Here is a 24707-nt window from a genome sequence, read left to right as displayed (position 1 = left end):
AGGCATCATACCGTACAGCACAGGGGTTTATATATGATTGTTTAATTCACAGCATGATCCTTTATAATAGGTTTGTTGTTTTTTTTATTTTAATGTGGAGCCCACAGTAAAACCTTAATCCTGCTGCTGCCTGAATTGGGCTTTGAATAAAAAAAGGCTCGTATCTGGAGTGCCAAATGACTCCCTGGAATAGATGAATGGGGATTAATAAAATGCATGTGTGCAGCACAGGATGAGTTTGGATGATGTCTGTAAAGTGCAGAACTGAATAGTTAAAAAGGTTATAAACCTTGTTTTATTCTAAAGTCATGAAATCCTTAATGTTAGCTGAACAGCCACTGCCAAGTGAACACATTTGTGCAGCGGTTTGGCTCTTCTGAGTATTCGCTCCCATCTCCGAGATGCTGGCAGTGGGTTTGGGTTGTTATTAAGAGTGCTTCATCTGGCTTTGTGATTACAGCTCTGACCAAGCTGACAGATTGCAGCCCCACCGACAAACAGCATGCAAACGATTCTCACACACGAGCCTGCATCTGTGCTGTGATTCTGATGCACGCACACACAAACGTACTCGTTACATGTGTACTTAACTATATGCATCACGCAACACTCTGCGTGTGTGGGAGTGACACGCACACGCCCGCAAGTACTGTGACAGTCGCACTTCTGTTTGTCACATAGCGGCGCAACCATTAGAAATTTGCACCTTGCGCTCGACTCACTTCATGCGCTCACACCGTTCACGTGGAAACACTTCCTGCTTTCCTGTTTCTTTCTTCCCGCTGAAAGACGAGATCCCCGCGGGGAGAGAAGGGGAAAGGTGGGGGAGAGGGTGGAGCATCTGGAATAACACTCAGCTGTCTCGCATATCACTGCTTTCCCTCTGATCTCTTTCACACGCATATGTTGGGTATTCATATCTTGTGGGGACATCTAATTGACATTATGCTTTCCCTAGCCCCTTACCTTAACCCTAACCATCAAAAATGAATGCCTAACCCTAACCCTTAGCCTAAACCTACCTAACCATAAACCACCTGGAACCCTGACACTAAAACCACATTTTCAGCCTCAAAAATGCCTTCAAACTCGTGGGGACTAGGATTTTGGTCCCCATAAGGATTGTTGGTCCCCACAAGTATAGTAAACTTACCATTTTTGGTCCCCACAAAGATATGAATACACACATACACACACACACCACTTTTATTTCATTTCTGCTCCTCTTTCCATCAACATTAATGTGGGCGGTGGTCTTGAAGTAGACCCCATCTGGTGTGTCTGTGCGTGTGTGTGTGTGTGGCAGAGCTGGTGCCATCGTGGCTGGGACAGTGGTGTGCTGTGGTGTGGGTTGGGGGTTGCTGGCTGTATCAGTGATCTACTGTACATGACCACTCACTCTGCGTACTCGGGCGGCTGTGCAAGTGCAAATTGCTGTCAGTGCCTTTTGACTTTTACAGTTAAAGGTCACATCTGAAATTTGTGCTTAGCAACCATGGATGGAAAAATTCCTTCAGGAAATCAGAACATAAAATCATACTTTCAGGCTCATGCGCTGCCCTGTGTCGTCTTACAGATTTGTTTTGTGTGCCGTGAAAAGAGTTTCAACAAAATCCTTTCCTATAAATGAATAATCTTAGTTAAGTAGCATAATAGTGCGTGGGTGGTATAATCAAATATAGCTAAATTACCTCAACTAAATGTGCTCATTATGTGCAATGACACTTTTCAAAATCATATGTATGATTTTATATATTAGATTCTAATTATTGATTTATATCTCTTTAATTTTGCAGCTACTGAGTTTGATAACCAATATATTGCTCAGTAGCTTGATCTATAATAATGGAATTAATCTCTAAAATAATAAGTAAATAGTACGGAGGGTGAAGTGCAATGATTGCATTCAAAATATGAAGCTGAAAGCAGCAGAATATGGAAATTAATAAAGTAGTTGGGAATTAGTGAGTAGGTGAGCAGAAAGATTAGAAAAGCGTTTCCAGTAATTAAATTAAAAGGAAGTTAAAAAAAATAAATAAAGCTGCTTGTTCACCTAAATGCTGCAGGAAAGAGAGTGAAGTCTGCACAGTAGCTAACACATAAGCTAACCTGTACGGTTACAGATCTGTGATTAAAATAGTTATCGATCAGAAATGAATAAACGAGAACGCTTAAAGTAATCAATAAGCTGTTGTGATATAAGGTATGATATATAGATATACAGTATGTTTAACATGACAGACATGGCTGAAACAAATAGATGCACTTTACTGGTACATGAGGTCAAATTGAAAACTAAAAATATTAATAAATTAATTAATAAATGATGCCTTCTAATGAGCTAAAGATGATCGATAACGTGCTTTAACAATAACTGAAGAAACATTTTTAGTAGCACAGTATAAATGAATAAAAAAGCTAACAGTAACAACACAGTATATGTGTGGAGACACCAACATTTATCTGTATTTGGGACTGTGGGGCAAAAACCGCCATCATGGTGGTGCTGAACTCACGACTGTTCAAAGAATGAAAATGCGACTTGCTGTTATTTATTCATTACACGCGCTTCACGTATTGAGAAATTAGCCTTAAATCTGCCGCTTGTTCTAAAATCCTAAGGCTGCTTTGGATTACCCTCCGTCAATCAACTGCTGTGTGTATGCGTGCACGTGTGCATGCATGTGTGAAGGGGGTAGACGCCTAAAGTCTCTGCAGGCTACGTTCAGACTGTATCACTGTGATTGACAGCAGTAATGGTGTGATAATTCCACACATCAGGCAGCTGAAAAGCTTCATTTCACAGAGCGGTTTGGCTAATCAGCGTCTGAAAAATAAAGGGTTTTTTTCTATTTGCGCCATCATCTGTTCCTCAGACTCACCCTTCCTGCATATTAAGCCTATTCTCTGTATTTCTGTCTTTCTCTCGTGCAGGATGAATGCCGTAACTTCATCAAAGTGCTGCTCAGCAGAAACGGAGGCTTGTTTTTGTGTGGAACCAACGCCTTCAACCCGCTGTGTGCCAACTACACTGTAAGTAAACCCAAGGCGGGTGATCGCAGCTGCCCTACGCCGCCACCTGCGAGCGGTCGAGCGCCTCTTAGCTGATAAATAATGTCTATTTTTACAACAGAGTCTCCCTCCTATAGATCAATTAGTGCACTTGTTCAGGTGAGAACGCACAGCTTCATTAGAGCTGTTTGTCAAGCAGTTGAGTCAGTGCCGACTGCCTCCCCAGGAGTTATTTATCCTTGTTGTCTGGCAGCTCCAGCGCCTCGTTTTCCTGAGATACAACAGTTGTTATTTCTCGGCGGTTAAACTTTGTGGTCTGCCGAGCTTGTTATCATTGAGAGTCAGAGACAGAAAATCAAGAAGAACACAAAGAGGGGAAAAGAGGGAGAGGAGCGTATTCACAGAGTAAGGCTGCTGAGACGTGACTTGTTGCGGTAAAGAGAGAAAAGCAATGCCACAGATGGAGGCGGAATCTAAAAGATGCCAGAGTTCGAGCTAGAACTGTAAGCGTTGACTAGCCAAAATGTGTTCTGAATATTTCTCCAGCACTGTCCCACAGCACATTTGTCAGATTCTGAAGGTTTGCATCCATCAAGCAGCAAGTCACCAGAATCCTCCACCGTGCAGGGAGCGCGCTCCACTTCTTAGCCTATCCCTGTCGCGCTCAATTACAGTAACCGTTTTAAACTTGCAGAAGAAGAAAAAAAAAACCTGCACATAAATATTAATCATCGACTGGGGTGATTTCACATCATTCCGCAGCGATATTAAACGAGGAACGAAGTCAGTGCAGTCGGAGGGAGAAAGAGAGAGAGGAAAAAAATCCTTTCACTATCAAAGGCTTTCTCAGATAAGTGTTATTTTCAGTCTCTCACATTTCAAACACGGTGCAACAGTGGAACACTGAGACGTACTTGCCCCATTATCTGTCAGCCGCTAATGACATTCTACAACAGCGTATACCTCACCTGTCTCTGCCTGATAGGCTGTCATTTTCTCTGGGGACTAGTTAGTGATGCTAGCTACTGTTTTATTTAAAGCAGGGTTTTAATGAAATGACACCTATAAATTATTTCATTTCAAACAGCCGATGAGAGCTGAAGTCTTCCAAATCTGCTGCTCTCCTCAAATAGTTGCTTGCGGCGACCTTTAAACGGTTTGTGTTTGTGTAATTGATAGTGAAAGAATAACAGAGATTTTATTACATGAGCTGCCAATTTTATTGAAATGTACACGTGTGGACGTGGATGCATAGATGTGTATGCGTCTGTGTGTGTGTGTTATTTATGGATGAAAATGGGACTCTCTTGTTGTTTGCTGCTGTGCCTAATTGCCTCCAGTGAATCATTAGTTTGCACTTATGGTAACACTCCCTAATTGCCATTCTCTTGTGGTTTGTTTTCATGATGCTGCTGTAGATGTATTCATATTGTTTGGAGTACCCAGATTGATGCATGCATCTAATTGTGTTTGTGTGTGTGTGATTTAACAGGGAGACACTCTGGAGATGCTGGGAGACACAGTCAGTGGGATGGCCCGGTGTCCCTATGATCCCAAACACGCCAACGTAGCTCTGGTCGCAGGTACGACACGGTTTGTTTAGCGTGTGCTGTCACACAATGAGGAAGTGCGCGATGTCATCAAAAGATATTTTTGTCCCTTGAGCAGAACAAAAGAGAGCCGCAGCGTTTCCTCAGCTTCAGTTTACCCCGTTGTGTTTGAACTCGTTCATTAATAATCAATAGTGTGTCTGAAACTGTTCAGATCCTTATCTGATATTAGCTGGTAGTAAAAAAAACGAATGTTATTTTTGTGTGGGCGTGTAGAAAAGTTGCAATTACATTGTTGAGTGGTTTGTCACAATCGTGTTTATAATGCAGCGCATAAAAGGTCACATTAACTCCAGCTTCACTGTTTACGATGGTGCTTTGGCAGACGATCCAACTCACCAGCTGTTTTTATGTGTGTGTGTGTGTGTGTATCAGAGGGGAATCTGTTTACGGCCACAGTGACGGACTTTCTGGCCATCGACGCGGTGATCTACCGTAGCCTCGGGGACAGTCCTGCTCTGCGCACCGTGAAGCACGACTCCAAGTGGTTCAGAGGTATCTGCAGACACGTGTGCGTGTGTGTGTGTGTGGACGCTTTGAGTGGGCGTGTTCGTTTGTGTGCCGTCAAGCATAGTTATGTCGGCGCAGCGCGCTCAGCATCACGCCTGCTGTTGATGTTAATGTGAGTCTGATGTTCTGGAGTTTGTGTCCACATTACTTAGCAGCACGTGGATCGATGCATATGCTGGTAGGACAGGTCTGAGTCAGCATGCAGGCAGCTAGCTGTACACAGAGCTGCCTCTTTCACAGAATCACCCATATTACACAGTGTCCGACCAAACGTTTGTCCCCCCGGGCCTGCAACAGGATCTCAAAGTTTTACTTTATCCTTGTATATTTTTGTTGGCTCAGGGGGAAAGGAAGCTAATTTTAATAACTTTATATGCTGCTGTGATAGTACAGCAGAATCTGTTAGTAGACCTAATCTAAACCTGTAAAAATACTCCGTTTTTAACCATTTAAAGTGCCTCATGAATCTAATACATGATGCACATGTCAATCAAAAAAGCCGCAGATCCACCATAAATTATACCTGTGATGACAGCGTCGCTGGCACGGTAGCTGTGTTCGCAACAAGCTCGTTGTGTATTCATTATTCACAGCCATGCTCCTAGATACACGCTACATTTGGCACATGTGTATGTTTATTCGAGCATGCAGGTAAAATGCTTCCACCGTTGAGCCCGTCATGCCCCTTCAACGCCGTGTGCAGCATCGTCTGCTTCCTTTGACGTGACGCGTTTGACTGAAAAACACTGCGTGCACTTGTTGGTGACTTTGACTGCTGGAAACAAGCGGGCCAATCACAGTGCATGAAAGCTTTTTTCACAGACTACGGCTTTTGTTATTCGTTGAAACGCAAGATCCTTCAGTTATTTTACAGTTCGAATATTCGAGAGTAAGACACTTTGCATTTCCAGTGCTATTAGAAACCTTCTTGCGGTGTTTATGCTACAAAGTAAAAATACAGAGCGTGATTGGTGGACACTGTCACCAGACTGAGTGGACCTGCCAATCACATTGCCCGAGCCCCTGGTCTTAATGCTCACACAGGTTTTAGAAGGTCCCAGGCACGCCTGCCTCGTTCCTCGGAAGCACGAGGGAGTCATAATGTGCTTATTGTTTGCTGTGAAATCCCCTTTCACCATGTAATGAAATTAAGCATGGCTGTTGCCTCTTTCTCACTGCCCCCATGTCGCTCGGTTGCTGTGGGAATTAATGATGCATTTGCAAATGGAAATGCTGTTTTGTTATACTCGTTCTCGCCTGTACTTCATGAAACCTGTTCTCTCCGTGCACCACTCCTGCACACGTCGCCTTTCTTGTTTGCTTCTCTGAGTGTTTCTTTCTCTTACGACACAGAGCCGTATTTTGTCAGTGCCGTGGAGTGGGGACCTCACATCTACTTCTTCTTCAGAGAGATAGCCATGGAGTTCAATTACCTGGAGAAGGTAAAGAAGTCATTGCGAAGGAAATATATTCTCCTCCCCTGCTGAGCACTCTCACATTACCTTGAGGTCCATTCACAGCATCTTTTAAAAAGAACTGGAGAGAAATGTGGGAATTTATCATTAGAATGCAAGCATGAAGAGAGCTGCAGGTCTAGTATCTCTCTGTTAAAAACTGCGATGACCTTTCACCTTTGTATTTGTTTACGTGCATATCTAATGCAACAAGTCATGTTATTACCAGCTGTCTTTATTAACCTAAGAAAAACTGGTCGATTTTCTACTGACTTGATATATTTCTTGCCCCCAGAGCAGTAGCTGCATCTTTATTAAAACTAAAAATAAATAAATATAAACCTGTTTCTTTAATAAATTAGCAGTTCACTTTTGGGGAGTGTTTGCAAAAGGTCCCTGGCTGCGACATGTTTACAGAGAGCAGAGTAAATTGATACTTAAGCAGCATCGCTATTGTGTGTTCAAAGAAGCAATTTTGAGATGCACTGACATTTTCATGAATAATTGATATTAGATTTAGCATTATAAAACAATGATCTGTCAAAAAAGGGTTTCCACATTGCAAATAGCATGCAAATGACTCTTCAGAGATCGCCCTGGAGTTAAAAAGAGCTTTTTAATATGCAGTTTTCAAGATGAAACCTCAGGAAATATTAACTGCCCAGCTTTGGAGTCATCGGAGATATAAGCAAGCTGTGCTCGTTCTGTATAGTAAGTATCATATTCTCTGCTCGCGGCTCCTCACAGGTGGTGGTGTCACGCGTTGCCCGGGTATGCAAGCGGGATCAAGGCGGGTCTCAGCGCGTCCTGGAGAAGCAGTGGACGTCGTTCTTAAAGGCCCGTCTGAACTGCTCCGTGCCCGGCGATTCCCACTTCTACTTTAACCTGCTCCACTCCACCAGCCCCATCATCAGGATGCACGGCAGGGACATCGTCCTGGGGGTGTTCTCCACACCAGCCAACAGGTACTTGCACAAACAGGAGACTCTCTCACACACAGGGAGACTTAAGACCCCTGAATCGTGGCCTTTCCTTCATATGTGAAGAGCGCGGCATGTACATTCGACCAGCGCAGACCTCCATTCTCTCAAAGAATCCACACGATCTTTGATATACAGAGTGCGGTTGTGTCCCAGACTCCTTTGTCCATTTCACATTTTTATGACACTGCTCTTTCTTTGCCTTTGTATGAACTCAGTATGGGATGTTCAGGTGTGATATATAACTCAACATTGAGTTGTTTTCGTGAAATCACTGCTTATATTACATCATACGCGCAGCAGAACCCCAAAGGGACTGACTTCTGTAAACCTTTCTGCCTTTAAGTGCATTTTTTTGCAGGTTGTTTATTTTTTTATAGATTTTTTTGTTTAATAAATGTGTGAATGAGGCCTGGGGGGGGGGGTTTCCTCTGTCTCTGTCATGGTTGGTGTTTTTAAAGAAATGCACATGTGTGTAGTCGCCTCTTTTGTGGACCACCATAGTTTGTATCTTCGCCGACTCTGAGACAAAGAGCAAGGTTTCCTACAAGCTCCAGAAAAACGAACGTGCCTGTGTTGGGGTGCAGAGGTCAGGATTGTACAGAGTAATCTAAGACACATGGAATGCTTTCATGGAGGACAAAAGGGTGATTTGTTGAAAGACACGATTAAACTGAAGAACGCTGAGAGGAGGAGGGAGGAGGAGAGATGTTACCCGGTAAGTGGGGGATTACTGCAGGCTGAGGGCATTAGCAGAGCCAAAGACAACACAAACTGTAACCCAGAAAAAGTGAGAAAAGAAAATGTAAGTCACAGCTGACTCAAACGATGAGCCTTGGCAGTGTTTTTTTAATCCCATGTCTCTTTCCTCATACAGTTACAGTAATCTGCTTATCATGCTGCGTTTGAAGATGCTTTCACCGAGCACTTTGATGCTGTTTTTCTCGGCATTGTAAGGCATCATCTTAGAACTAAGTCTGAGGCTAAATTGCTCTGAATGTTTGCGTCCTCCGAGCAGCAGAAGGATGAAAGTCTATGACTATATTGCAGTCTAAGTGGCTCATATTATAGAGCGGGATTCAGTATAGTTTCTCTGTGATGGCCCACTCATGTTACACTACCTCAATGGCATTTGCTGTGTCTGCTAGAGCGAGCACTTTAAAGCACACACTTGGAAATGCTCGCAACCGCCTTCTTTTTGGTGCGATAGCAATCCAAACCTCTCACTGTAATGCCACCAGCAGCCTATCTGCCATCAATCAGTGGTCCCATTATATATCTTTATTTTTTAGAATATAATGGAGCTCTGTCGCAGCGGGCGCGGGAGGTGCACGGTGGGACAAGCACAGAGGAGACAAGTACATTTAAAAGGGAGAAAAAAGATAAAGAGGAGAAGAGACGGATGAGAAACTCAAGGACGAGGAAGTCAATAACGGACAACACGTGCGTTCTCTGACATCTAAAATTGTTTCATCAGCTGCATCTTATCTGCGTGTTTGGAAGGGCACCGCTGCGAGTGGGGGCCACTGCCTGCAGAGACAGATGGATGCTTTATGCACACACAAACTCGCACACTCGGAAACATTCACAGCGGTTCCCAGATAACAGCATTTACAGTTTACCGAAGAGGCGCGCCGGCTAAATACACACACGCCCACACCTGCCTGCGCAACCTGCCGCTGGGCCCTGTTTTAAATAACCCGCAGCCGAGCCAGAGAGAAAAGGAGGTTCAGATGGACAGATAAAGAGGAAAGTAAACACAAAGAGATACAGAGAATGTGTGATGTGATCTAAAAAAACCTCCCACTGGCCCCGGTGTGGCCCACTGCGCCACACTGGCCAAGTGCTTGCCAGACAAATTGCTTTGGCTGGCAGCTTGCAGTGAAAACAGCACGAAGAGGGACCCGGGAGTGGAGGAAAGAGCCATTCTCTCCTGCTATTTGGCCTGTGCAGTGTTGGACTGTAGCATGGGAATGAAGTCAGGGTTTTACTGTCTCCCCTGGACGCTCGGGAGTTACTCATCTCCACCTGTGAGCCACGTACCCCTGGAGTCATTTTACAGCTGCTCCACTGTTTTGGATCATTGTGGGATCATTTCATCTTCGTTTCCAGAACATAACATCACCCCAGGTTGCCAGTTCCTTTGTCGATCCAGCGCCGGAGCCCAGGGTCATTTCTCTCCCAATGGGAATGAAAGAGGAGTCCAGACTTCCTACCGACCACCCTCCTGCACACCTGATGCTCAAAAGGTCATGGAAACATCAAACTTATGAGAAAGTGTAGGAGCTTTCTGGTAGCTGTGTTTCCTAGTTTATATAATAAATGATGTATCTTTAAAAAAGAGCAGCGCGATGTCAAACTGAAGGGTTACCTGGGGCTGGTAATGAAAACAAACCATTCTCATTATTTTTATTTGTCGTTGTTTTGCCAGCTAAAAACGTCTATTTCTCCTGGAACAGACTGACAGCTCATTAGTTTTGTTATAACCGCCCAGGAATGGAAGAAAAATATTTTATGGAAAACAGAGTAAATCTGCTGCATCCTGAGAGCAGGAGGCCATGTTTGGGTTTGGTTGTTAAGAATCCCAGGGGTCGGACAGCAGGATGCCCCTGTGGGAAAACACAGCAGAGGAGGGGAAATGAGGAGGACAAGGAGCAGGAGGAGAACAGGTTTACGATGCCAGGATGCACAGCTGTGCAAGCTAGACCCCCTGGGTCTGCAAGCAGAGAAGGCACCAGAATACATAATGAGGCAGCTAGCTGTTTCTTGAGAAATGGGCAGTGGATAGGAACAGGTAGCATGTGGAACGACCACGGCACCCCAAACAGTGAGAGTTTAAGAGCGAGGTTTGTTTGTCAAAATAGGCCACGGAGGTTAAGTTAGAGAGAAAACGAAAAATCCACACGGACGTCGAAGGGAAAGATCAAGAGAAAGTATGGAAAACATAATTGTCAAAGTTCAGCAGCGTGGCGGGCAGGATGTGGACACAAATTAAGGACTCGTGAGACAAACGTTAAGTAAAGGGGAGCTTTAATGCTCAACTAATTCAGAAACACAAAAATATAAACTGTGGCTGAACTGGAATAAACAATCCCCAAACTAGGAATCTCAGGGAGACATGGAGCAGGGAAACACACTCCCCAGAGGCAGGACACGACAAAGGACACGACGAAGGACACAATGAAGGACACAATGAAGGACAGGGGGACACTAAATACTCTTGGCATAATGAGAGGAGAGGATACAGGTAGGAACAGCTAACAGTAATGAAAAAAACAACTCGAGCTGAAGAGAATAAAACAGGAAGAGAGACACAACCGAACAAAGAAAGACAACGAGACCAATGCAGAAACGAGGCCGAATGGGAACAAAAACGCATAAAACGAAATACTGCAGTAACCAAGATACACAGCGACTCGAACATAAGCTAAGATTGAAAGGCAAAATATAAACAGAATGCTGGAAAATATAAAAAATGGAAAATAGAAACGTTATAGGTCACATAACAAAAAGGCACAAATGATCCAAATGGTAGAAGTGGAAAAGGTTCCAGTAAACCTTTTTTTTATAACATTTTACAACATACTTTACGGGAGCCTCTTGCCCAGTGACAGCCCACAGTTTCATCAGAAACCTCAGAAAAAAGCTTTAAGCCTGTCTGTAGAAATGCTACAGGTTACAAATTTTATTTCTCGACCTTTTTTTGAACAAAATCATCTTTCTATATTTATACCAGAACAGAAATTTTATAACCCTGATGTAAAATCTATAAATACATATATCCAAAGTCTCTGTAAGAGTTAAACCACCAATTAAAAGATTTTCCTTCCGTCCTGTAAAATCCTGGTGTCACGCATCCGTTTGGACGGTGTGAAAATATTTCAGGCTGTCAGTGAGTTTGTTAAACAGCGAGGAAGCCCTTCAGACTCCACAGAAGTCCTCTCAGACAAACATCACACGAGTCTTTGTAAGCCTTGACAGTCTGCCACTCAACACCAGCAAAGAAGGCAAATTTCAGCAGGCTGAAGGAATGATGGAGATGTAAACAAAGGGAAAGCAGTCTCGAGTATGAGGGAGTAACTAGGAAAATTATTGGAAATGAATTTTGTGTGTGAGAAAACACACACACTGACTTAAAAAATAGTGGGAGAGACAAAGAGAATAAAAATAAGAGTGAGAATAATTAGGAGAGTTCTGTGAGATAAACAGCCCGAGGCTTTTTGGCTTGCTTCTGTCAGACACCGAGCCCTACACGGGCCAAGCCCAGTGACCTGCAGCGAGAGAGAAAAATAGAGCCGGGGGCTGGAGGGGCGGGCGAAGGTAGAGAAAGGAAGCCAAGCTGGCGGTGATGCAAAGCTGGCAGATGTGTCAAACATAACATCTGGTGCCTGCAGCCCCGAGAGAGACGCCGTATCGTCCACAGATACGCCCGCAGCTCCGCCGTGCCGCCCGGGGTCGAGTCACATTCCTGCCTACGAACGATAAGTACCCAGGGTGACGGCGTGACCCGATCAAACGGCACATCGGGAGAGCGCGGCTCCCTACCGCAACCAAAATCCAGCCTTCAGGCGCTGCCTTTCCAAACAAACGCCGCGGCTTTCAAGGGGCAATCAACAGAAACGCCTCTCAGCTTGATGCAGCGTCCTGGGGGCAAGCTTCAGAGACCCTCACATTCACCAGCTGGACATTTACTTTTGAAGGAAGCGTGAGAAGAGGAAATAAACAGACGGGGACTCTGTGGGTTTTATGTAGCAGCAGGTTCCAGGTGACTCAGTCTCAGGTTTTTATAATGTGTGTGTGTATCTCTAAGGTATTAATACTGAGTCACTGTTCTCACACCACGCACTCCATTAGTCATTGATGAGGACACAGAGACTTCAGTGTGGAAGGAGGAAGCATGTTCAAAAACTCATTTCTTATCTCACCCCGACACCGCTCTCTTTACTCCTTTGTTCCGTAGTCGAAGCACAGAAACCTGGCCTCAGAAGTGAGTCTGACTTTGTGTGAATGTGTCTGTATTTGTTGGTTTTGTCAGTGTGTGTTTGCTCGTGTCGAGTGTGGGACACAAACGCTTCTCAGAACAGATGCTCTGCGCCCTTTTGCTGGGTCCGCGAGTAGTTGAACAACCTCCGAGGTGCACCAGGCGTTTTACTGTAACATCTTGTTGGGTTCGTTTCCTTTACGGGAATCTTCTGCCCCCTTTGTGAAGAGAAAATATTCAGTGACTCACTTCCTGTTTGGTTTATATTTCAGGAATTCCAGCCAAGATCTTTTCACGGGCCTAATCTAGCTGTTGCATCCATCGCGTATCTATTCTTTGGACACAGAGTTGACAGCATCTGTCTTACCCTGCTTCTCTCTTCGTCTCACTACCGATTTCCTTTGTGTTCCAGTAATGGATGTCAAAATATGAACAGCCCATATCCAATTTGTCATCTTTGCCGGGTGTCTGTCTCTTTCTCTTGTCACAATTGACTTTCTATATTTTAACTCTTTTCCTATTTCAAGTTTCACAGTCTATTTTTCAGCCGAGCTATAATCTACCTCATCTTCTCTTTTCCGTCACTTCTTCTTTCCGCAGCCTCGTTGGAACGTACAGCCTGCTGACACTGAGCCATTCTGTGTCAGTTCAAAGTGTTTTTATCAGTCGCCCGTCTCTGTCTCTGTAGCATTCCAGGTTCGGCGGTGTGCGCCTTTGACATGGAGCAGCTGGCTGCTGTGTTTGATGGAAGGTTTAAGGAGCAGAAATCACCAGAGTCTATTTGGACGCCTGTTCCAGATGAAGTCATCCCAAAACCAAGGTGCAGATGGCGGTAATCAATTTGTGCACCTGTGTTCGAGTTGTTATCAAAGAATGATCAGGGGAATAAAGCTGCGTTGTAAAGTTTTGTTTTGAAGTCAGAGTTGGCCGTAAGACTCTTTGGAAAATGTGTTTTGCAGGTTGTCGTTCGTGGGTAGGGTTTCATCCCCAAAGGGCATATAGACAATGCAAAGTAACATGAGTGAATTTTACTCCTGGGTCTTTCAGTCAGGAACACTTTGGGGAAAAATGGAGGATTGTTATTCCATCTGCAGCGAATTATATATATGGCAGTGTGGTTTTCTGCTGAGCTTCTTCCTCTCGCACACACTGAAAGCCTATAATGGGGAGACAGCAAAAACCCCAAGCATAGACCAGAGCAGGCTTAGCATTAAAGGGGGAATAGCTGGGATTTCAATGTCTGGGTCTCAAAGTGGCTTGCAGAGAACTGGAGGCGGGAGGGGGCGGTGTAAATTGTGCAGCCTTTATAAGATTTCCCAGTTTTAATGTAGGATGTCTACTTTATACTAAAAAATGCATCGAGGAGACTATTGTTGTGATTTTGTGCTATATAAATTAAATTAAATTGAATTGAATCAACCAAACAGATGGAAGGGTCCCAGCTGAACCCTCAGCTGATGTGTCCTGTGAACTAAAGCTACGGTTGTGCTTTTTATATGATTAAATAAGTAGGAAAGACAAAAGTCTGATGATACACACTGAAGCAGAAAAATCCCTTATCACAAGGATAAAGCTTGTTGCCCTCCAATCTACGTCTTGTGCTCGTGCATATCTGTCACTTTATTTCTACTTTATATGTCAGGTCCTTTTAACTGAATCAGATCAGTATGGTTTGAAAAAAAAAAAGGATATCTGTCTGAGTGTGAGACACTCAGACTGTTTAGACTGCTTAATTATATAATACTATCTTTGTGCTTAATCTTATTTTCCCCAGACCCGGTGGTTGTGCCGTTCAAGGATCCAAGTTTAATTCCTCCAACTCCTTCCCCGATGAGATGTTAAATTTTGTGAAGACCCATCCTCTGATGGATGAAGCAGTCCCATCACTGGGACAACGACCCTGGATAGTGAGAACCATGGTCAGGTGAGACGGTCCGAGCATTACTACTATATTATTCACTCAAACTGCTTGAATATCTCTTTGCAACATAATGGTGAGACATTTGATTTATTATATCTGTCCAGTTGGAAATATGTCCATACATATAGAATATATATGGACATATTTCATTTTTCCCGTGTTCAGCTGTAACAGCTAAAACAAATTAAATCTGTCATGCTCACAATTGTTTGTTTTGTAACCAAAGTTGAAAATGAATGAAACTGGGGGTGCACATTAATTACGCTTTAACAGTTCAAGTCGCAACAGTTAATTAGAGGAGATGCGGTGTGTATGAGATCTGAAACGGCCTGTAACCCTGTATATTTACATGAACTCCTCCCTTTGCTGAACAGCAACCAACATAAGTTGGTTGTTGAAGCCTGTGGTAGCAGGCAAGCAGCTGTGGCCCATCAAGTCCCACATAAATACTGGTGCCTGCCCCCCGCCTCCCACTGTCTACCGTACGGAGTCCCACAGCCACCAGGGGATTATGGGGACCGGGTGCACGAGGAATATTAAACACCCGGCACAACATGGCTTCTATTCTCATCTACTTACTCACACACACAGAACTCTGTGTGGATCAGCAGCACTCTGCTATTGTCCTAGGACAAACCCATTTACTTGAGTAATATTATTAATGTCGGAAACGTCTGGCGTAATTAGTTTATTATGCAAATTTGATGAGCGGTTTCTTCTCTAAGGAATTCATATCATTTTCCAGTGACTCGAGTGAAAATGGCATATCACGATTTAAATTCACACCAGGCCGTATTTTACATCTAAACCAATAATTTGTAATGCACTTAAATCATAAACTCACCTCCAGAAGCTACTTTGTGGAAGTGAGTCCCAAATGAGCTGCACAGCGCCGTGGCATTAACGCAGCGCTCTGTTTCCCCTGCGGTTCAGGTACCAGCTGAATAAGATTGTGGTGGATACCGAGGCCGGGCCCTACAGAAACCGCACCGTGCTCTTCCTCGGCTCAAGCAGAGGGACCATCCTCAAGTTTCTCATCATGCCCAACCAGGACAATACCGTTACCAATAGCAACATCTTCCTGGAAGAACTGGAGGGCTTCAACCCCGATAAGTAAGCGAGTACAACAAAGCATGATCTGATTAAGAATTACACACGTGTTTTTGGATGTAGATGTGAATAATGTGTGATGGAGACTGCTGGCAGGTTTCTGTCATTAAAAATGAGCCGTTTTCACACATGAACTCGTCGGGCGTCGGGGGATTTAGGTGAGGACAACGCCTGAAGCTGTCCTTTTCCACATGGAGCACACTTCAGACATGTCCTCACTGGAAATACTCCATTTGGTTCAGGCGGCGTCTTTGCTTTTCCCACACGAGTGCAAATAAGTGCAAATAGACATCACATGGACTACATCGGACTCTTTCATGCACTTCCACTGAGTGATGCATGGTAAAGTTCAAGGCTTCAGTGCATGTGTGAAGACAGTTGATATCGCATCCGTGCGTGATGCATAGTACGTGACATGTTAATCAGGAAGCTTTAAAGTTGCTGTTTTCCTTATGTGACTAACTACCCGCAGGCAGGCTTGGTATTTGTTATATAGACACGAAAGTGAAGAAATTCTTTATTATTCCTTTAAGGCACAAACCTGGTAGTGAGAGAGCTTGGCGTGGAACAGCTCGCAAATAGATGACGCAGGTCGAGGGAAGGAAGGGGTTAAGTGACATCTAGCTTTGATGTATACGCAGCACGGGGAGCCGGGGAGGTGATGTGGCTCTTACTAAACGAGGCGCTGCAAGGGGAGACAAAAGCACTTGTCTCGGAAACACGTCGCATCATACAGAAAAGCTCACCTACTCGTTGTGCGATGTACGTAATTGTGGCAGATGTGAGGAGATGAAACGGCCTGCAAAGAATAGGAATTATGCAAACAGAAAAGAAAAGCGGTTAATGTTCATTATCGAGAAATCTCAACATGTTCTAACGAGCCTGAGAAGAGCAGCATTAGTGAGAAAACATGAGTAATGAAACGATGATAAAATCACACTATCTTTAATCTTGACCAAAGTTCCAGATTGTCAGGAAAATTGACCCCTTATCTTCAGACTGCAGCTGAATCACGTTTAATATCTGGATCTTGGCAGAAGATCGGAGTAGATTGGGCTTCTTGATCCGTTCTAATTAGCATTTTGCACTAGGCGCGCAGCTTTGAGGCTCCTCTGAATGCCCATCATTACGTAATGAACACAGGGTACAATAGCCTTTCAGTCTTCTTTTTGTTCTTTGTTGAGATGGTGGATGACTCCGGGCTGGAAGGGGGGGTTGCCTCACAGATGCACGCAGCTTTGGCTGGTGATTATCTTTTACCGAGGCTAATTAGAGTCATTAAAAAAACAAAGTACATGTTTCTAAACACGAGCTTTCTGTTTTAGCTAATTGTGCTCACTGATATATGCCATTTTTTTCCCCTGTGGAAACAAAGTATTATTCCTTCAACCAACAGACTGGCAACACAATCCCATCTCCTCACACGGTTTCACTTGTTATTCATGTATCTACCACTCTCTTTTCTTTTTCCATCTGCCCCCAAACACCAATTTCTGTCAGATGTGACAAAGTGGGGGACAGAGATGATGGCAAGTGAAATGAGAGGGTCCTGTGAATAAGCTTATGTGGACTGGAGTAATTTGGTCCGCGCGGTGAGGTGAGCTTTCCGGGCTTTCACAGCAGGGATCCAGCTAATCAGGAGATGGAGCACTATCACATCATTTTTTTCTGCAGACCGCAGACTCACCTTATATCCACAGACAAAACAGGTCACACAGAAACAGGGCAGCTAACATAGTTCTCACTTAAGAAGTCATCACAGAAAAAAAAAACACTGACCTGTGATAGGTCGGCTTCCACAGTGAACCAAGCAATCACCTAAAATCACCGAATGTCTTTCATTTTCTCTTTACCAGACTCTTTTTTTTTGCCTTATTCCTACATTTGTTAGCTACGTGAGCTTTTCTTCACCTTCACCCCCCCCCCTCCCTTTTTGTGATATTGGCTGTGAAGAATTGACTCACAGCTTGGCCTTAGCAGAATGATAGATTCTTCTTAATGACTGTGGGCCCGCTGCAATGCTATTACCATAAACCATCCAGATACAACTCATGCATGAGTGCACATGTGCATAAAAAGGTATAAATCAGCTGCGTGAAGGCAGGTTGGTGCCAGCTATCGCAGCTCTAAGTGCCAATTAGATGAGATTCAGCTCCTGGTGCTGGATTTGATGGCCAGCCGACCCCTCGAACTTCTATAATCAGCGCCGTGGATTTTTGGGTTGATACTGTAACATCTACACGCATGGTCTCTCTAATCAATTACTTTTTTATTATGGCTTTTATTTATAAAGCTGTTTATGTTTGGCTGTGTTTCATATTTGGTCATTAGGGAGTTTTTTTCCAGCTGTAAAGCTAAGAGTGGGGTCATAGGTTTAATGTGCTGCCTCGGTCTGGTAATTGAAATTGTGTAATTCTAAAAAATATTTTTTTTATGTGTATTTGCATCTGTGTGTGTGCTCGTTGCAGGTGTGCTGAGGACTCTCTGCAGGCCAGGCAGCTGTTGTCCCTGACTCTAGACCGGATGAGCCACACTCTGCTCCTCGCCTTCCCGTCCTGTGTGGTCAGAGTACCAGTGGCACGATGCCAGCTTTATTCCCGATGCATGAAGTAAGCCTCCGACAAAAAAACGTTCACACAATAGCAAAGAAGGGCAGCGGGGCAAAGATGAGATGTTAGGTGACCTTCGAGGAACCATCTGGCCTTCACAAGTGTCCTTCTTCCAGCTGCAGCTGTAGCAGACCCGTCTTTGCTGCAATAATAACACAATATTACAACTTATAACATCTGCCGCTTTGCCCTTGAGCGAGATGGCAATCTGTTAAATGCAGCACAGTAAAAACAAGTCAAACTTTAATAAAATAGGTGAATAAGTTGGCATAAAATCAAGTGAAAGCTTTTAATGTAATATATTCAATTAAAATAGCGGTGTATTATTTTTGTTTTACTCTGTCGTGTGCAGCATAATTTTACTTTCCAGTAATAATAATTGCTGATAATGCAATACATGATATTTTAACTTGATAGCAGAGTAGTAATGATGTGAACGAGTCCTGCAGTTGAGCAGAAACGGAGCAGAAAAGCAAATCTTACGCGGCAAACACTTCCGAAACCCAACGACCAAATACTTCCACAAATCCCAAAAGGCCAGCTCCAAAAAGTCCAGATTGAAATGTCCTTGCAGTGACCAACTTGAGTGAGCAACACCCTCAACCTCTTGGCAACCAACCGAGATCACAAGGTGATGGGAGGCAAAAGTGCAGATCAAAAGTGTGTGTCTTCGCAGTAAGGAACTCGACTCAGCTCTCAGCAAACTGCTTGTATTCTGGTTTTATTAAAGCAAAGTCGCCCGTGTCATATATCAGCATCCTGCAGCAACTACCTTTGTGAATTTCCTCAACATCTGTGAGGTTTTGGGTCGACTCTGAATGTTAGTTAATGCAAAGTTCTGTGTTTGCAGACATCAACAGATTTGAGATTTGCACTGATTTATCGCAGTTGATTGCGATGCATGTAATTGCCAACTTGACTCCACTGTATTGCAAACTGATAGCAGACTGAGTTAGCGTCTTATAGCCACACAAATGCGCTTTGAACACAAAAACTCACTGCGAGCGGTTGCAGACCTGGTCCCCATCTTTGAAGCAAAGAGGAAAAAGGAAAAGAGAAGTGCCAGATACGGTAGCTGCGGTCACACAGCAGTCATCACCTCAGCTAATGTGAGTTAGCGACTGCTCTTGGTGCTGTTTGGAGCATTTTAAATGCTTGCTTTGCTGTTAATTGTGCTCACAGATCATCTAAAAAAAATCTGTGCTCAGTCTGGCTTTCAATGAGTAAAATTAAAGCTTAATTTTTGTTCTGTTTCAGCACTATTTAGTAGTTGTGAATCCATACAGTGTACAGATGATCCTTGTAAAGCAAGCTCGTTACTCTTTAGCTAGTAACTTAGCACCCAACCCTCCTGATCACTCTGTTCATCACTACATTTCTGGAAGCCTGGCTGTGCTGCAAACATAAACATAAAGATTTATTCAAAGCAAGGCTGTTTCACCTGCACACACCCACACAGTCTGCACACTGGAGAGAATCACACTTCAGTCTAGTTGCCCGTGGCTGTGGCCCTTCAGAGTCCACTGACACAGTAACACAGACTGGTACACACTCTGGTACATGAGGCGTGCAGTTGTGTTCACTGAACCAGGTGAGTCGTACAAGCGTGTAATGCACATTAAGAAAGCACTCGCATGCTTTCTGAGGTGTGTATGGCGTGTGCACTTTTATTTTCGATGTGTGTATGAGAGTTAATTTTCTGTGTGCAAATAGGTTAAATATTTCTTAGTCATGCTTCGCTGGCTTCAAGTCTATTTTTTTTAACCTTTGAAGAATATTTTTGAGCACTTTGAATTTGGTTCAGTGCGATGACAGTTGATGTGCAGATTCCTTTCCACCTGACTTTAATCCTGTTTGATATGCTTGCATTTTTAAATAAAATCTTCAGTATTTCATAGTAACAGCTTGGCTTTATGCTGTGTGCCGAGCGTACAGCTGGATCTTTTGATGTCGTTTAACTCTGGCTCATTAAGCTCTGGTGCAGAATATCATTAAAGGTGCATGCAGAGTCTTCCCCTGCTGGTCATTAGAAAGAAGACAGTCTTAAGGTTTAAAAGACATTTTATGCTTGCTTCATTTTGCAGACTCTAAACCTACGCCCATCTTTTACACCATCTGTCCTTAACTTTTGCACCTTTGCTGTTACTGTGCTGGTAGTTTGGTAAAAAGAAAGACTGCCAGCTGGTTTGGTGCTGCAGATATAGCTGTACCTATAATATTTGTCTAAATACACCTTAGTAAGTTTCCCCTTGAAGACGCCTTTAGTCACCGTCAGCTTCTGCCATGATTCTGGCTGATATTTGACGATTTTTCTTGGCAGAATTGGTAAAGTTCTCTAAATCAGATGGTTTCCTGGCACAGACCCGGCTTCTAAGAGCCGTCCTCTGATTTCATTAGCTTTGGGAAGGCCATTCCAGATGCTTAATGTTAGCCTGCTTTATCCACTCCCCAACCAGCTCTGATGTGTTTTTGGGATCAATGTCCAGTTGGAACACCTGACTGTGTTTCAGTCATCTAGCTACTGATAGGAGGTAGTCCAATCCCCCCTCTGAGATCTTCACTAAATTCTTTGGACTTTCCCATGGTTCTGAGTTTTGGTCAGTCCAATGAGTGCTGTCAAACAAATTCTCTTAATGCTGCAAAGAGAAACTATCACCTCTAGTCAAAAACGTAATTGGCCTAGGCCTTGTCAAGTTAAAAGATACTGTTGAGCCATCGGCCATAACGTTGAGCTTGTGTGAATTAGAGACATCTGAAAGCAATTCAGACTTTTTTTTTAAATAAAAAAGCCATTAAAGATATATGCTGTGCAATCATTCCACCAAAAAAGCAAAAAATTACCAGACATATATATATTTAGATATCTCTAAATATGTGGTTTAGATTAATACTCTTATCCGAAATATGTTTAGTGTTATTGACACCAGTTTTGTTTAAAACTTGCAGTCTTTGGGACACTTTTTTGGCAGTCTGTGGCATTTGTGGTTTTGTCAGCATTACATTATCAGTGGAGCTGTGAACAGGGGAGATTTGTTGCTGCACTCAAGGACATGCCATTTTATTCTTAGAGATGGAGTAAGCAATTTTTCAGAAAGTTTGACATTTGAACTTAACAGCCAAATAAACACACTCCTCCCTTCACTGCTCCAAATTCATGGGTGTGCATTGCTAGGACAACGACATTTAGCAACTGAGTTAGCTGACCCAAGGAGAAATGTTCCAGACTTTGAATGTTGACTTCTTTTTGTCATAGCTAAAACACACAAACACGCCGTTCAAAGTGCAAGAGAGGAAAAAGCACCAAGTTAGTTGTTTAGATTTTTAGAAGGTTTTCACAGGGGAACCATTAAAGGTGCCTCTTGTTCCCCACCGCAACCAAAGCCAGCAACTAATGTGACCTCCTGCCAACCACTGCAAAACGTCCCGGTGAGCTGGAGCTGGTCAGCAGCTTTATAGAGAAAAAATATTTGAAAGTCACATTTTTACTACATATGCTTTGTAAACAGTTCCTGCAAGCTTGCCTCACATCTGGCTCTTGTGCTGGCTTTCTCTACGTTCGCCTAATTACGGACAAGACCGAAAACATGCCCACAAATGAACCAAAGCATGTGCACAAACACTTTTTCCTCTCTGTGGTTATTCATCGGCTGTTTTCTTGTCTGGAAATGTGCGGGGATTCACAGTGATGTCCTGCACAGTCTGTGCACATGGAATAACTTCCCCTGCGGCTGGTTGGCTGGAGTAGTGACATGTGGGCCGGTCCAAGCCACTTTGTTTTGTTCCCATTGAGAGAGCCAGGACTTTTTTTTCTGTGAACACACAGAATGAATTTGAAGTGTACCGGAATATTTTGGCTGACTTTACCTTGAAGAGAATTAGTAAAAATATGAAGTGAGTGATAGTGTTAACATATCTAATTTATGACTCATGTTTTCGAAAGTCAAATTTAGATGAAAAACCTCAGGCAGTGCTGATGCTGAGAATCCGTTTTGGTGAAGGTTGCTGTTGAAAAGCTCAGATCTCTGCTGAGACTCCCACAGTCTCCTAAGAAGTCTTAAATTAAGGTCCCTTTGCACAGCATTCAGCTCCATGATCAGAACCTTTACAAAAGACTTATTTTGACCGTTTATCAAACTGTCACCAAGTTAAACATCAAGAATTCAGTTTCAGTCTTTCAGGAAGTGTTTTTTAAGCGCCCGCCCCTCCTCACAGCTCTGTTATTAGCTTGCCCTCTATTGATTTTTCTCAAAAATGACAAAATATTCACTGCACTGAATAGCATCAAACATGTTTTGCAGGCTGTAAAACTTGAAGGTCAGTGACTTTCAAGGAGATGGAAATCCATCTAAAAAATTCACACCATCACTCCTAATTATCAGTATTTGCCCACGACCATTGCCCATTTATCCACGACACCTTAAAGGCCGGTCTGTGAAAATATTGTCGGGCATAAACCGGTCCGTGGCGCAAAAAAGGTTGGGGACCGCTGGTCTAATCCATGAGCACACCACCAGAAAGATAAGCAGGGTGATGGCTAATGAAAGTCAGTTAACTGCAGCTATAGTCACAATCTGCAAATCTAGCAGCCAAGCTTCCTTAACGCTTCCCCCAAATAGACAGCGTTTGATGACCTCCCCTGTACCCTTTTCCAAAGGTAGCTGCATACTCAGAGACCAACATCACTAACTTGCGATGCACACCTAGTTATTTTGTTTAATGACAGACCTGAAATATGACAGAAACTACTTGGATCAGAAGAGAGAAACATGGGTTACTCTGAGTAAGAGTTAAATTTGTAACCATGAAATATCCAAACACACAGATTTCTTTTTATTGAATGTATTCCTTCTAACAGCGCGCTGTATTACAGACTCCTCTTTGCTCCCCTCTAGTTTCTCTGACAGTGGACTGTTAGCTACGTTACCTGTGCAGGTGTTTCAGTTTGCATCATTGTTAAAATCATGTCATCTGTGGCTGTTTTTCTGAGCTAACATAAACATTCACAGCTAATATGAATAAAACTGTAACGCATTACCTCACCAGTGTGATTTCCCGGGAGCCACATTGAATAGATTGTTATCAGCTGCTTCATGACATCATCAGTCTCTGTGTTTAGTTGCTGTTTTGACCCAGAGACCGATTTAAGGCGGCAGCTGCACACTGTGCACTTACGGGCACCAAAGTAGAACTGGGAACCTTTTCAGGGTCCAGGCAGTCAAATAATTTGTTTCCTCTCCTCTGCAGGAACTGCATCGCCTCCAGGGACCCTTACTGTGGCTGGACCAGAGGAAGCACCTGCTCTTTCCTCAGACCTGGAACCAGGTACGGCATCCTTCTTTCGTTTTTTCGTGTATTTACAACACCACATCATACACTGCTCACTCTTATATTTAAAACAAATTCTTTTACACACTGTTTCAAAAATTCTTTCTTTATGTCGCTCTGAAGCTCTGTGTGTGCTTTTCCTGCAGTTTTTCTCTGATCTGCTGCTTTGATCCAACTTGTTTTCCTTTGAATTTCTTTGAACTTTTATCACTTCTCAAGGTTACTTTTCTGACAGCAGACCACCCATGGAGACCATGCGTTTTTTTCTTAAGTGTGGAAGTGGCTGGGTTTTATTTGCAATGATTTATATTTATAAGTGACATCTGTGCCCACGGAGTAACCTCTCCACGTACGTGACAGCATCACATTTATTGCGGCGCTCGTAAAACGTGTACGTGTTTAGCTGGATTCGATGTTTTTGCATGTTTCTCTGTTTTCTGCGTAACACACGCACACAGAGCGTTGTCTACATGAATGTGTGTGTGTGTGTGAAGTGCAGCGGCCTCTCTTGACAGCTCACCTCCAGTTGTGGCTGTTTCCTTCCAGAGAAATCAGATTTCTCTTTAGTCAAGCTGCTTATTGAATTAGGCTTTCAAACACAGGTGTAGTGCCAGCCGAACAGGCAACACAGGCCTTAAAGACCACCCCGGGCTGCCTGCTTATACTGTTATAGGCCTCTATGTTGGTCTTGATTTGATTTAACAAGGGCGGTCGACTCGGCAATCGATTCTGCATTGAGTTACCGTGGATTTCCTCTTTGTGGAATAATGCAACCTCTCTTTCCAAACCGGTGCGAGAGGAGAGCTCAGCAGCTTGTGTTGTTAGATGCAGTTTCTGCGGGAGAGCTGTTTTGTAGTTTAAATAAAGGTAGAGCCATCAGGATTTGCTTCTGCCAACAACAATTTTGTGACACTTCAATATTTTGTTTTCCCGTAAGCCACCAATTTAGTCTTTTGTCAGTTGTACCGACCAACATTTTCAAAATACATCAAGTGTCCACTCGTGATTACCACCGACCAGTTTTTATACGTCTGTCTTAATTATTTGCACAATGAAGCGTCAATAAAAGCAAAGCAGCGTAATAACAACAAAATGAAAAGCGGATAGTGCAGGTGAAATTAAAAAAGCCCACAGGAGGTTAGAAAAGAAATCACGTTCAAAATTAATTAATCGACATTGTTTCTAAAAAAAAAAA

General features: G+C 43.4%; 1 protein-coding gene across 4 annotated transcripts in view; it reads left to right on the top strand.

Moving 5' to 3' along the window:
• Nucleotides 1-24707, top strand: part of sema6bb (sema domain, transmembrane domain (TM), and cytoplasmic domain, (semaphorin) 6Bb) — a 130142-nt gene that overhangs the window by 72695 nt on the left and 32740 nt on the right. For all 4 annotated transcript variants that reach the window (XM_005727051.1, XM_005727052.1, XM_005727050.1 and 1 more), the window contains exons 6-15: nt 2935-3033; nt 4505-4595; nt 4998-5117; nt 6486-6574; nt 7334-7551; nt 13236-13367; nt 14322-14471; nt 15402-15581; nt 18047-18187; nt 23432-23509. In XM_005727051.1, coding sequence (XP_005727108.1) covers nt 2935-3033; nt 4505-4595; nt 4998-5117; nt 6486-6574; nt 7334-7551; nt 13236-13367; nt 14322-14471; nt 15402-15581; nt 18047-18187; nt 23432-23509 — 1298 coding nt within the window. The remainder of the gene's footprint in view (nt 1-2934; nt 3034-4504; nt 4596-4997; nt 5118-6485; nt 6575-7333; nt 7552-13235; nt 13368-14321; nt 14472-15401; nt 15582-18046; nt 18188-23431; nt 23510-24707) is intronic.

Source organism: Pundamilia nyererei, unplaced genomic scaffold (genome assembly GCF_000239375.1).
Source record: "Pundamilia nyererei isolate P.nyererei 1_Seehausen unplaced genomic scaffold, PunNye1.0 scaffold00023, whole genome shotgun sequence".
Taxonomy (NCBI): Eukaryota; Metazoa; Chordata; class Actinopteri; order Cichliformes; family Cichlidae; genus Pundamilia; species Pundamilia nyererei.
Note: the sequence above shows the minus strand (reverse complement) of the source record. Positions and strands in the feature narration are given on the sequence as shown.